The following is a 14,963-nucleotide window of genomic DNA, read 5'->3' as shown; positions in this document are numbered from 1 at the left end:
ATAGCATCACCGACTTGATGGGCATGAGTTTGAGCAAGCTCTGGGAGTTGGTGATGGACAGGGAAGCCTGGCGTGCTGCAGTCCATGGGATCACAAAGAGTTGGACACAACTGAGTGACTGAACTGAACTGAAGATGAAGAAATGGGATGGTTATGATCACTCCTACAAGATAGCCTTTAATCTTCTCTAAAAGTAGAAGGTAGGGTCATTTGCTGAAAGGAATAAGGTGAGAGGGAGAGAGGAACTTAAAAGGGGGGGGAATGTTCTGCCATGGAAACATACTTGGAAATCAATGAGTTCAAGCAGTGACACCTTAGTTGAGATTAGCATAGATGTTACAGTGATCAGCCATATCCTAATGTTCTGTAACAGGAGTTGGCAGACTATAATTTCAGGGCCACATGTAGCCTGTGAGCTGTGAATACTTTTTATATTCATAAAGGATTAAAAAAACCTGAAGAGACAAAGAAGATTGTGTGACAGAGACCACATGTGACATTTAAAGCCTAAAATATTTACTGTCTGGTCCCTTACAGAAAGATTGCTGACCTTTGTTCTATAGCTCAGGACCAGAGAAAACAAATGAGAGTGTGACTCAGAGGTTGGAGCTGACATGTTGGACATGATCAAAGATCAGGGGGTGATAACGTAAGGGATACTAGTTATGGGGATTTGGTGGAGGTGGACAGTTGGTTGCAGGTTAATAGGGAGTACAGTAAAGCCAGAAGATAGCTAATAGATTGGATGAAAATGAAGAGGGCTTGTGACTAAGTCTTATAATGAGAATGAAAAGCATGATCAGTTGGTATGAAGCAAAAATGACAGATAAGGAAGCTGGATGTAGACAAGGGGAGCACAGTTGATTATCTTAGAGGTAGAAGAGCTTCACAAATTGTCTAATGATTAGGTCAGGATGATGAAGCATCAGAAGTATGATCAGTTCCTGAAGATGATATCAGGGAGACAAGTAGAGCTAATGTGAATTATGTTGCTAGAATTATTTGAAAAAAGTGGAAATGAGCATGGAGTATAAATTAGATGATGATAAAGAGTTAAAAAGAGGCTGGTGTAAGTAGGTGAATTACTATGAATAAGGGGAAGGGAAAAGAGAAGGCGGCAGTTAAGTGGTCCTCTGTTTGCCCTGGCAGCTGAGGTGTTCCACCCTCTTGACTTGGTGACTAGGTAGATAAAAAGGCTGCAGGGAAGATGTGGTATTCTCCATAGAAGGTCAGTTTACACCTAGTCTTTGAGGATGGGAGAAGCAAAGTGGTAAATTCGTTTCAGATTGTAAAATGTTGTTGTTGTTTGGTTGCTACGTTGTCTTAGACTCTGGTGACCCCATGAACTGTAGCCTGCCAGGCTCCCCTGTCCATGGGATTTCCTAGGCAAAGATACTGGAGTGGGTTGCCATTTCTTCTCTAGGGTATATTCCTGACTCAGGGATCAAACTCACGTCTCCTGCATTGAATGTGGATTCTTTACCACTGAGCCACCAGGGAAGCCTTAAGTTGTAAAACAAAGCTCTCAAAATAAAATTGCAGTGCTTGATCACTCAGTCTTATTTGACTCTTTGCAACCCATGGACTGTAGCCCGTCAGGCTCCTCTGTCCATGGAGATTCTCCAGGCAAAAATACTGGAGTGGGTTGCCATGCCCTCCTCCAGGGGATCTTCCCAACCCAGGGATTGAACCCAGGTTTCCCACATTGCAGGCAGATTCTTTACCATCTGAGTCACCAGGGAAGCCCAAGAACACTGGAGTGGGTAGCGTATCCCTTCTCCAGGTGATCTTCCTGATCCAGGAATCGAACTGGGGTCTCCTGCATTGCAAGTGGATTCTTTACCAGCTGAGCTACCAGAGACCTAATAAAAGTAGTTGATTTTTTTTTTCATAGATGTATACAGGGTCAGGGGGCTTCCCTGGTAGCTCAGCTCTTCCTGTAAAGACTTTCTGACATCAGTACTATTTACTATGTAAAAGTCATTTTTTTGTACTAATGAAATTAAGGGATTAATACTAAAAATATATTTTTACTTAACTTTGAATATATGTAAGAGTAACCTGGCAAGTAACCTTCATTTGAAATATTAAAGCTGTCTTGATTGGGCTGCAAGTAACAAATTCAAATCATTTGGATATGACGGTCCTTCTGTGACAATGTTAATGTAGAGTCTATGTTGTAGCTTATAAAACTTTACTGTTAAATATACATATAGGGATATAATGTATTTTAGCCATTAAAAATCAAGTAGGGGGATTCCTTTGACCTTTAGAAGATGAAACAGGAGCCATTGTAGCTGCTTTATGTTTTTCTATATTGATGGGCAGAATTATTCCTATATATGGCATCATTGGATAGTATTTTCTGAAGGAAAAACTTTTATCTGCCAAGGTCTAGAAATATGAGAAACAGACAAAAGGTAAATTGATAGAGTTTTTCAGTGTGCCAGGTAAGTTTGAAGTTACTGGTTCTTATAAGAGCATCTTTATTTTTTCTAGAGAATTAGACTATTTCCTGATAATCTAAAATCTTAAATATCTGTAACTTGATTTTAAATGGTACCTTTATTTCAGGTGGTTTTTAGTGAGTAACCTTTGGAATATTTTTAAAGATTGAGTTAAATGTCTTTTGAATCAAGAAGAAAATACTTTAATTATGTCATTTACTTTAATCATATTTTTGTGTTGTGTGTTTTTTCTCTCAGTTCTTGTTACAAAGAATACCACAAAAACACAGCCGCCTCCTTCCAAGGCAGCTCAGCGCTCAATGCAGTCTCCACAGAACAGTGCTATAATATTACCAACACATCAGATTAAGAAATCAGGTCGGCCTAAACCACCTGGATATCCTTCAGTCCCCAAGAAGGGAAGTTCTGTTAAGAATACCACAACAAAGAAAAAAGGCCCACACTCAGGAAGAAAGGTTAGTTGTATCTCCTACTAATTTCTATTATGGGTCTCTGTAGTGCCTTATTATTAAACGTACAGTTTAGGATTTACTAAGAGTGTTATATGGGCTTCCCAGATGGCTCAGTGGTAAAGAATTCACTTGCCAATAAAGGAGACGTGGATTTGATCCCTGGGTTGGGAAGGTCCCCTTGATAAGGAAATGGCAACCCACTCAAGTATTTTTGCTTGGGAAATCCCATGGTCAGAGGAGCCTGGTGGGCTCGAAAGATTTGGACACAACTTAGCGACTGAACAACAACAAGAGTATTATGACACCCTTGAGGAATGTACCAAGAGTGTATAAGGCTTTTTACAAGGGGGAAGGGGGAGAGAAAGGGATTGGGATTTTGGGACTAGCAGATGTAAACTGTTATATATAGGATCCAAATACATCTTGTCTGTAAGAAATGTACTCTTAAGTATAAAGGTGTAGAATCTTAGATAAACTTAAGACTGAATAGTGTTTGACCTCTTCAAAGCCACACTGAAAATACTGCATGGGTGTATTTATCTTTGGGGAAGTTTATTTAAAACTCAGTATACTTTAAAAGGGCTTCCCTGGTGGCTCAGCAGTGAAGAATTCACCTGCCAGTGCAGGAGATGCAGGTTCAATCCCTCAATTTAGAAGACCCTTGGAGAAGATCCTGGGAGAAGGCAAGTATTCTTGCCTGGGAATTCCCATAGATGAGGAACCTGGCAGGCTACAGTCCATGGGGTCGAAAAAGAATCAGACACAATTTGGTGACTAAACAACAACACTTTAAAAATAACATAATTTACTGCTATACTATGAACCCAGATAACAGTCACTAATTTAAACAAAGAAAAATCCAACAGCACTGAGTGTTCTGCCTTTTCTCCTTTGTCCCTGCCTTTTAAATATCTCTGTTATTACCTTTTCTAGGCCCAAGGTCCTCTTTTCTGATACTGGAGAGTCTTGTTTTAAGTTAGCTCCTAGTAAACGTCAAGAGCTGATATAATATAAACTGCTAGTGATTTTTAACAATACCCAGAAGACATTTGTTCTTACATACAGTGGGCATAATTCTGTATGGACTTTAGCAAGCCACTTTTAATTTTGTCAAAATTATCATTTGTAATATGGAGAAACGCAGGCTAGATACAGTAAAAACCCAGATGAGTGACTGCTTTCTGAGGACAAACTGTCCTCTGCCTTGTTGAGGTTCCCCAACCTCATTTGATGAATTGCTGGATTAGATTTCCAGAGTGTATAAAACTTACATGCATGGATGCTCAGTTGTGTCTTGACTCTTTGAGACCCTATGAACTGTAGCCCACCAGGCTCCTCTGTCCATGGCATTCTCCAGGCAAGAATACTGGAGTGGGTTGTTATTTCTTCCTCCAGGAGATCTTCCCAACCCAGGAACCCTGCATTGCTTGCATTAGCAGGCGGATTCTTTACCACTGAGTCACCTGGGAAGCTAAAAAACAAAAAAGCAACAAACAAACCACAAGTTTTACATAATAATTATTTTGGCTAAGGTATGACTAGGTGGAGCAAGGATAGCATTGGGAATCCTAGTCTCTTGGTCTCTTCCTCTCCTACTTGACTAGCTTATGGTCTTAGCACAGTTTGAAAAGTACTACAATTTGTAACAGAGAAATTTCCATCCCAAAGGACTTCTGACCACTGATCATTTGTGGACCAGTGATGCCAATGATTTTCTGACCTCCTTATCTAGGAATTTTTTCTTTTTTAACAGGGAAAATGTATTCCTGTCATTTGCTCCACATCTTCAACTTCTCTAAATGCACTGGCCAGAGAACGTGGTAACATTTCATATGATAAGGATGCTGTCCCTGGGTCATCTAAAATAGTGATGTCTACAGGTAAATTAGGATTTTTAAGAGTATAAAATTAGTACTTTTATTGTATTATATTCAGTGTCTTTGAAATCCTGAAAGTAAGAGGGAGAAAAGATGATAATAAGCATTTCTTTGAGAATTTTTCATATTAAAATATTTTGAAATTCTAGTTGTTTATTTTGATGTTAAGGAAAAACAGTCTGTTTAAATACATGAGTCACTTGAAAATTCAGCATCCTTAAGATATTTTATCCCTCTTGGTAAAATTTATAACATTTGCGTTATTGTCAAATCTATTCTTGTTTTCCCATTATCTCATTTCACAATTTGTCTTTTTGTCTTGTATATATTTTTAAAGCTACCTCAAACCTTTTTTAAATGCCTTTTAAAATTTTCACAGATCCTTGCCTGTCAAAGGACATGATGACTTTAAATTGCTGTTTGCTGTGTAAAGAGTGTGAAATGACAGGCACCCAAACTAATTAATCCCTTTGACTTGTCATCTTCTGCAGATTTCCTTATTCCTTTCCTGTTTTTTTTTATAGCAAGTTTTATTGCTTCCTCTCCTAGATTCTTAATTATCTTTCTCTTACATTCTTCTCTTCCCTGGACTTTTTTTCCCCTCAATTTTTCTTTTCTTGCTAAAAAGAAATTATAGTTTAATTTCTTGAAATAGGTATCACTTTAAAAATAATTATTGTTACATTTCCCATTTTGTCACTTTATTATTTCTGATTTTTAGTCCATTAGCTGGTGAGACTGACTAAATGAGTATAAACATTGAAATCCTTGTTTAGCTCATTTGTGCTCAGTAGAACTTTGTCAAGGCCATCAGTACCTCAGGTTGTTTTTAGTAGGTGATGTTTCTATGACAGGGTTGATCCTTCTCTGGCTGTTGCCAAAAAGTTGAGAATTATCATGTATTTCAACATGGTGAAAGTGAGATTAATGGTTTTTTATTGTACTAAATACAGACTTTGTATAGGTGAAAATTTTGCAATAAAGCAGTGGAGAAAAATAACATGCCTTTTGATTTAGGGGGACAGTATATTTTCTTTTTGGTAATAATCACATACATTGTATGTTGATTAGAATTTGATTCTCAGTGAAGAAAAATTAAGGAAACTTGACTGTGATTATAGGGTATTTACTTCTAAATTGTAAATGCTTTTATTATACTAAGGAAAGCATTTATTCTTAAAATTTTCTTTTGTGAACCTCAGCATGTATAGAAAGAACATTTTTATTTTCTTAAAATTAATGAAAAATTTTCTTCAGGTCATTAGGACTTACTGTGATACATATCGTTTTTTTAATTATTATTTTTTATTAATTTTTTTTTTTATTTTTACTTTATTTTGCTTTACAATACTGTATTGGTTTTGCCATACATTGACATGAATCAGCCACGGGTGTACATGAGTTCCCAATCCTGAACCCTGCTCCCACCTCCCACCCCATATCATCTCTCTGGATCCTCCCCGTGCACCAGCCCCAAGCATCCTGTATCCTGTATCGAACATAGACTGGCGATTTGTTTCTTACATGATAGTATACATGTTTCAATGCCATTCTCCCAAATCATCCTACCCTCTCCCTCTCCCACAGAGTCCAAAAGTCCATTCTAAACATCTGTGTCTCTTTCGCTGTCTCGCATACAGGGTTATCATTACTATCTTTCTAAATTCCATATATATGTGTTAGTATACTGTATTGGTGTTTTTCTTTCTGGCTGACTTCACTCTGTATAATCGGCTCCAGTTCCACCCACCTCATTAGAACTAATTCAAATGTATTCTTTTTAATGGCTGAGTAATACTCCATTGTGTATATGTACCACAGCTTTCTTATCTATTCGTCTGCTGATGGACATCTAGGTTGTTTCCATGTCCTGGCTATTATAAACAGTGCTGCGATGAACATTGGGTTACACGTGTCTCTTTCAATTCTGGTTTCCTTGGTGTGTATGCCCAGCAGTGGGATTGCTGGGTCATAAGGCAGTTCTATTTGCAATTTTTTAAGGAATCTCCACACTGTTCTCCATAGTGGCTGTACTAGTTTGCATTCCCACCAACAGTGTAGGAGGGTTCTCTTTTCTCCATACCCTCTCCAGCATTTATTGCTTGTAGACTTTTGGATCGCAGCCATTTGGACTGGTGTGAAATGGTGCCTCATTGTGGTCTTGATTTGCATTTCTCTGATAATGAGTGATGTTGAACATCTTTTCATGTGTTTGTTAGCCATCCGTATGTCTTCTTTGGAGAAATGTCTATTTAGTTCTTTGGCCCATTTTTTGATTGGGTTGTTTATTTTTCTGGAATTGAGCTGCAGGAGTTGCTTGTATATTTTTGAGATTAGTTGTTTGTCAGTTGCTTCATTTGCTATTATTTTCTCCCATTCAGAAGGCTGTCTTTTCACCTTGCTTATAGTTTCCTTTGTTGTGCAAAAGCTTTTAATTTTAATTAGGTCCCATTTGTTTATTTTTGCTTTTATTTCCATTATTCTGGGAGGTGGATCATAGAGGATCTTGCTGTGATGTATGTCGGAGAGTGTTTTGCCTATGTTCTCCTCTAGGATTTTTATAGTTTCTGGTCTTACGTTTAGATCTTTAATCCATTTTGAGTTTATTTTTGTGTATGGTGTTAGAAAGTGATCTAGTTTCATTCCTTTACAAGTGGTTGACCAGTTTTCCCAGCACCACTTGTTAAAGAGATTTTCTTTACTCCATTGTATATTCTTGCCTCCTTTGTCGAAGATAAGGTGTCCATAGGTGTGTGGATTTATCTCTGGGCTTTCTATTTTGTTCCATTGATCTATATGTCTGTCTTTGTGCCAGTACCATACTGTCTTGATGACTGTGGCTTTGTAGTATAGCCTGAAGTTAGGCAGGTTGATTCCTCCAGTTCCATTGTTTCTCAAGATTGCTTTGGCTATTTGAGGTTTTTTGTATTTCCATACAAATTGTGAAATTATTTGTTCTAGCTCTGTGAAAAATACTGCTGGTAGCTTGATAGGGATTGCATTGAATCTGTAGATTGCTTTGGGTAGTATACTCATTTTCACACTATTGAGTCTTCTGATCCATGAACATGGTATATTTCTCCATCTATTAGTGTCCTCTTTGATTTCTTTCATCAGTGTTTTATAATTTTCTATATATAGGTGTTTAGTTTCTTTAGGTAGATTTATTCCTAAGTATTTTATTCTTTTCATTGCAATGGTAAATGGAATTGTTTCCTTAATTTCTTTTTGTGCTTTCTCATTATTAGTGTATAGGAATGCAAGGGATTTCTGTGTGTTGATTTTATATCCTGAAACTTTACTATATTCATTGATTAGCTCTAGTAATTTTCTGGTGGAGTCTTTAGGGTTTTCTATGTAGAGGATCATGTCATCTGCAAACAGTGAGAGTTTTACTTCTTCTTTTCCAATCTGGATTCCTTTTATTTCTTTTTCTGCTCTGATTGCTGTGGCCAAAACTTCCAGAACTATGTTGAATAGTAGTGGTGAAAGTGGGCACCCTTGTTTTGTTCCTGACTTTAGGGGAAATGCTTTCAATTTTTCACCATTGAGGATAATGTTTGCTGTGGGTTTATCATATATAGCTTTTATTATATTGAGGTATGTTCCTTCTATTCCTGCTTTCTGGAGAGTTTTTATCATAAATGGATGTTGAATTTTGCCAAAGGCCTTCTCTGCATCTATTGAGATAATCATATGGCTTTTATTTTTCAATTTGTTAATGTGGTGAATTACATTGATTGATTTGCAGATATTGAAGAATCCTTGCATCCCTGGGATAAAGCCCACTTGGTGTGACACATATCTTAAATTATGTGGTTACTTTAGAAAATACTACATAATGAATAAATGCAGTATTGTTGATTTAAAATAAATTCAGTCTGAAAGGAATGTGCTAAGATGACCAGTTTTGAAAGAAAATTCTTGCACTGTGACTGCAGTAAAAAAGTGAAAGTATTCTTGTCTCTAAGCCATTTTTATCTAATATGGGAATGTGCAAAGAATTGTTTTGTGATGCTACTAAAATTTCTGTTGGTTCTATAATTAGTTTGGACAGATATGTAGAAAATTGAAACTTTTGGATTATTTCTTTCTAGGTTTAATATATTTACACAATGTGAAACTATGTTTACATATTTTTAGGTAACAGAAATGATCATTGATATTAACTATGTTTAGGTTCTCTTTGAGTGAAGTGTGGCTAATGGGATATATAGTGATTATGTAGTGTTTATGTTCCTTCTAACCAATCTCATTGTTATATCTATATACACATCTTTTATCAAGTCTGTGTCTATATAAACAAACATGGAAACTGTGGCCCTCACCTGGATCAGAAGAAAATCCAGCAGCTGCCAGACCACTTTGGCCCAGGCCCTGTCAATGTGGTGCTCCGGCAGACGGTGCAGGCCTGTGTGGATTGTGCCATTCAAAGTAAGACTGTTTTTGAATTCCTTAAGCCAGATGATCGTGGAGGAGAAGTGATAACCGGTATGCACATCTAATCCTTTATCAGCTTTTGTTCTCTAATTGGATTTTAGGTTTCAAGAAGGCAAAGATTTTATAAAATACATAGATTATTTTCTAAATTTTTATTCTATTAATGATAATATTTGAATGTTTATTTTGTTAATATATAGAATATTTATAATAATTATATGTTTATAGACTTTTAACCCTGTTTTAAAATATTTAACTTTCAAAATAAACTAATAATGTTAGAGTAATACTGCAAATTGAGGTAAGAGGTACAGATTTTTCCTTTTACCTTCTTTATTAAGCTCACTATAGATAAAGTGAGCTTTATATTAATATATTTTAATTTTTTTTTAGAAGACAGACTATAGGAATCTCTAAATAAAAATGTGATTCAAGAAGTGATTAAGGGATAAAATACATATGGCTTTCATGATTGTGTGATCAGATACTGCATTTGTACCCGTGGCTTCCCTGGTGGCTCAGAGGTTTAAGCGTCTGCCTGCAACGTGGGAGACCTGGGTTCAATCCCTGGGTTGGGAAGATCCCCTGGAGAAGAAAATGGCAACCCACTCCAGTATTCTTGCCTGGAGAATCCCATGGATGGAGGAGCCTGGTGGGCTACAGTCCACAGGGTCGCAAAGAGTTGGACACAACTGAGTGGCTTCACTCACTTCACTCAGTGTTTGGAAGAGTAGAAAGTATTGTAGATCAGTGGGTTTCTATTGTTGTTTACTTTATGAATATTTTAAAATGAGAATGCTTTTCTTAGTTCAGACTATTGTATTTGAATGAGAGGAACTTATATAATTTAAGATTATTCCTTTATTAATTACAAAAATCACACATTAGATTTATATTTCCTATATTGATGGCTTTTTTTTGTTGTTGATGTTTTGGTTCTCATCTTTCTATGATGTGACTCTGACGTCTTTTCATAGCTGCTTTTGATGGGGAAATTCATTCCATCCAGCTGCCTCCAGTGAACAGTGCATCATTTGTTCTTCGCTTTCTTGAGAACTTGTGCCACAGCCTGCAGTGTGATAACCTTTTGAGTAGCCAGCCTTTTAGCTCTTATAGAGGTAATACTCATAGTCCTGAAGAGAATGATCAAAATAAACCAGGTAAGAGAAAATGTAAAATTTTATACTAATCTTACATTAGATCCGTCACTAACTTGAAAGTCTTGTATAATTCAATTTTTCCTTGTGTCCTCCTTAAGGTAAACTTTTTAGCCACAGTGAACTAACTAGGCATGTATAAGGTGAAAGTGAAGTTTCTCAGTCGTCTCCGACCCTTTGCGACCCCATGGACTGTAGCCTATCAGGCTCTTCCATCCATGGGATTTTCCAGGCAAGAGTGCTGGAGTGGATTGCCATTTCCTTCTCCAGGGGACCTTCCCGACCCAGGAATCGAACCCGGGTCTCCCGCATTGCAGGCAGACACTTAATGCTCTGAGCCACCAGGGAAGCCATGCCTGTATAATACATAGTTTTTTGTTCATTCAAAATGGAAAAGTAATTTCTTATTGTATTGATAATGAACTTGAGAACCAAAACCTCAAAGCTATTGGGTTGGCCAAAAACTTTGAGTTTTTCTGTAACACCTTATGGAAAAATTGGAACAAACTTTTTGGCCAGCCCAATATCTTTGTGGTTTGATTTGCATTTCCCTAGTGGCTAATGTTGAACATCTTTATGCTTATTTGCTATTTGTACATCATCTTTGGAGAAATGTGTATTCAAATCCTTTGCCCATTTTAATTGGATTATTTGTCTTTTCATTATACAGACATATTTTTATATTTATTATACATGTATATGCTAAGTCTCTTCAGTCATGTCCGACTCTGTGAGACCCCATAGACGGCAGCCCACCAGGCTCCCCCGTCCCTGGGATTCTCCAGGCAAGAACACTGGAGTAGGTTGCCATTTCCTTCTCCAATGCATCAAAGTGAAAAGGGAAAGTGAAGTTGCTCAGTCGTGTCGACTCTTCGCGACCCCATGGACTGCAGCCTACCAGGCTCCTCCGCCCATGGGATTTTCCAGGCAAGAGTACTGGAGTGGGGTGCCATTGCCTTCTCCAGTATACATGTATATATTATATATTTATTATATATAAATATATAAGGAATTCTTTATATTCTGATTAAAACTTCCATTCAGATATGCGCTTTGCTTATATTTTCTCCCATTCTGTGAGTTGTCTTTTCACTCTCTTAATGGTATCCTTTGAAGTAAAAAAGTTTTAATTGTGATGAAGTCCAATTTATCTATTTTTTCTTTAGTTTCTTGTACTTCTATTGTCATATCTAAGAAAACATTGCTTGATACAAGTTCATAAAGGTTTACTCCATGTTTTGCCCTATGTTGTGAGCTGTAGGGGCCCAATTTCATTCCTTCACATGTGAAATCTAGTTGTTTATGACTGTTTGTAAAAGACCACTTTTTCCCTCTTGTCTTGACACCCTAGTCAAAAATGAGTTTGCTATAAATAAAGGGTTTATTTCTGGATTTTCTGTTTCATTGATCTCTAGGTCTATCATCATGGAAGTACTATACTATGTTGATTACTGTAGCTTCTTGTAGTGAGTTTTGAAATTGGGAAGGATGAGTTTTCCAACTTTGTTCTCCTTTTTAAAGATTGTTTTGGCTGTTCTGAGTCCCTTGCATTTCTATATGAATTTTAGAATAAGCTTGACAGTTTCTGCAAAGAAGCCAGCTGGGATTGTAACAGGGACTGTGTTGAATCTATGGTTCAGTTTAGGGATAATTGCCGTATTAATATTTAGTCTTCCAGTTCATGAACATAGAGTGTCTTTTCATTTATTTAGGTCTTTTAAAATTTATTTCAACAGTCATATAGTTTTCAGAGAGTACATCTGGCAGTTCCTTTGATAAATTCATCCCTAAATATTTCATTCTTTTTTATGCCATTGTAAATAGAATTACTTTCTTAACTTAATTTTTGGCATTTTTATTGCAAGTGTATAGAAATACAATGGATTTTTGTATATTAATCTTATAATCTATAACCTTGAATTTGTTTATTAGTTCTCATTAGGGTTTCTGTATGTGTATGAATTCCTTAGGATTTTCTTAAAGTCTATTTTGTCTGATATTAGTATAGACATTTCAGTACTGTTTGTGTGGTATATTTTTTTCCATCCTTGTATTTTCAAGCTTTTTGTTTGTCTCTTGTAGTAAGTTTGTAACTGGAACTTAAAAAAATCCATTATGCCAATCTAATGTCTACTGGAGTGTTTGTTTCATATACATTTAATATACTTACTGATAAGATAGGATTTGCATTTACCATTGATATTTGTTTTCTATATGTGTCTTTTTCGAGGGGGGAGTTCTTTTCCTCCATTATTTCCTTCTTTTGTTTTAAATAGATGTTTTCTTGTGTGCCATTTTAATTTCTTTGTTCTATTTACTATTTTTAATTAATTTATTTATTTTAGTTGGAGGCTAATTACCTTACAACTCTGCAGTGATTTTTGCCATACATTGACAAAGATAGGCAGTGCCAAAGAATGCTCAAACTACTGCACAACTGCACTTAGCTCACACGCTAGTAAAGTAATGCTCAAAATTCTCCAAGCCAGGCTTCAGCAATACGTGAACCGTGAATTTCCAGATGTTCAAGCTGGTTTTAGAAAAGGCAGAGGAACCAGAGATCAAATTGCCAACATCTGCTAAATCATGGAAAAAGGAAGAGAGTTCCAGAAAAACATCCATTTCTGCTTTATTGACTATGCCAAAGCAATGTGGATCACAATAAACCGTGGAAAATTCTGAAAGAGATGGGAATCCCAGACCACCTAACCTGCCTCTTGAGAAACCTATATGCAGGTCAGGAAGCAACAGTTAGAACTGGACATGGAACAACAGACTGGTTCCAAATAGGAAAAGGAGTATGTCAAGGCTGTATATTGTCACCCTGCTTATTTAACTTCTATGCAGAATACATCACGAGAAACGCTGGGCTGGAAGAAGCACAAGCTGGAATCAAGATTGTCGGGAGAAATATCAGTAACCTCAGATATGCAGATGACACCACCCTTATGGCAGAAAGTGAAGAGGAAGTAAAAAGCCTCTTGATGAAAGTGAAAGAGGAGAGTGAAAAAGTTGGCTTAAAGCTCAACATTCAGAAAACAAAGATCTGGTCCCATCACTTCATGGGAAATAGATCGGGAAACAGTGTCAGACTTTATTTTGGGGGGCTCCAAAATCACTGCAGATGGTGACTGCAGCCATAAAATTAAAAGATGCTTACTCCTTGGAAGAAAAGTTATGACCAACCTAGATAGCATATTCAAAAGCAGAGACATTACTTTGCCAACAAAGGTCCATCTAGTCAAGGCTATGGTTTTTCCTGTGGTCATGTATGGATGTGAGAGTTGGACTGTGAAGAAAGCTGAGCACTGAAGAATTGATGCTTTTGAACTGTGGTGTTGGAGAAGACTCTTGAGATTCCCTTGTACTGCAAGGAGATCCAATCAGTCCATTCTGAAGATCAGCCCTGGGATTTCTTTGGAGGGAATGATGCTGAAGCTGAGACTCCAGTACTTTGGCCACCTCATGAGAAGAATTGACTCATTGGAAAAGACTCTGATGTTGGGAGGGATTGGGGGCAGGAGGAGAAGGGGACAACAGAGGATGAGATGGCTGGATGGCATCACTGACTCGATGGACGTGAGTCTGAGTGAACTCCGGGAGTTGGTGATGGACAGGGAGGCCTGGCATGCTGTGATTCATGGGGTCACAAAGAGTCAAACATGACTGAGCAACTGAACTGACATGAATCAGCCATGAGTGTACATGTGTCCAACATACTGAACCCCCTTCCCACCTCCCTCCCTATCCCATCCCTCAGAGTTGTCCCAGTTCATCACCTTTGAGTGCCCTGTTTCATGCATCGAACCTGGACTGGTGATCTATTTCACATATGGTAATATGCATGTTTCAGTGTTACTCTCTCAAATCATCCCGCCCTCGCCTTCTCCCACAGAGTCCAAAAGTCTGTTCTTTATATCTGTGTTTCCTTTGCTGTCTCGAATATAGAGTCATCGTTACCATCTTTCTAAATTCCACATATATGCATTAATATATGGTATTGCTGTTTGTCTTTCTGACTTACTTCACTCTGTATAATAGGCTCCAGTTTCGTCCACCTCATTAGAACTGATTCAAATGTGTTCCCTTTTTAATAGCTGAGTAATATTCCATTGTGTATATGTCCCACAGCTTTCTTATCCATTCATCTGCTGAAGGACATCTAGGTTGCTTCCATGTCCTGACTGTTGTAAACAGTGCTGTGATGAACATTGGGGTACACATGTCTCTTTCAATTCTGGTTTCCTTGGTGTGTATGGCCAGCAGTGGGATTGCTGGGTCATTTGGCAGTTCTACTTCCAGTTTTTTAAGGAATATCCACACTGTTCTCCATAGTGGCTGTACTAGTTTGGATTCCCACCAACAGTGTAAGAGGTTCCTTTTGCTCCACACCCTCTCCAGCATTTATTGTTTGTAGACTTTTTGATAGCAGCCATTCTGACTGGCGTGAGATGGTACCTCTTGTGTTTTTTTTATTTTAATTTTTTAAAAATTTATTTGTTTTAATTGGAGGCTAATTACTTTACAGTATTGTATTGGTTTTGCTGTACATCAACATGAATCTGCCAT

General features: G+C 37.3%; 1 protein-coding gene across 2 annotated transcripts in view; it reads left to right on the top strand.

Moving 5' to 3' along the window:
• Positions 1 to 14,963, top strand: part of SCML2 (Scm polycomb group protein like 2) — a 113,598-nt gene that overhangs the window by 79,492 nt on the left and 19,143 nt on the right. For both annotated transcript variants that reach the window (XM_070289809.1, XM_070289808.1), the window contains exons 8-11: positions 2,706 to 2,923; positions 4,674 to 4,800; positions 9,085 to 9,288; positions 10,215 to 10,397. In XM_070289809.1, coding sequence (XP_070145910.1) covers positions 2,706 to 2,923; positions 4,674 to 4,800; positions 9,085 to 9,288; positions 10,215 to 10,397 — 732 coding nt within the window. The remainder of the gene's footprint in view (positions 1 to 2,705; positions 2,924 to 4,673; positions 4,801 to 9,084; positions 9,289 to 10,214; positions 10,398 to 14,963) is intronic.

The sequence above is a fragment of the Ovis canadensis genome, chromosome X, assembly GCF_042477335.2.
Source record: "Ovis canadensis isolate MfBH-ARS-UI-01 breed Bighorn chromosome X, ARS-UI_OviCan_v2, whole genome shotgun sequence".
In the NCBI taxonomy this organism is placed as follows: domain Eukaryota; kingdom Metazoa; phylum Chordata; class Mammalia; order Artiodactyla; family Bovidae; genus Ovis; species Ovis canadensis.
This window is presented reverse-complemented; position numbering and strand designations above follow the sequence as displayed.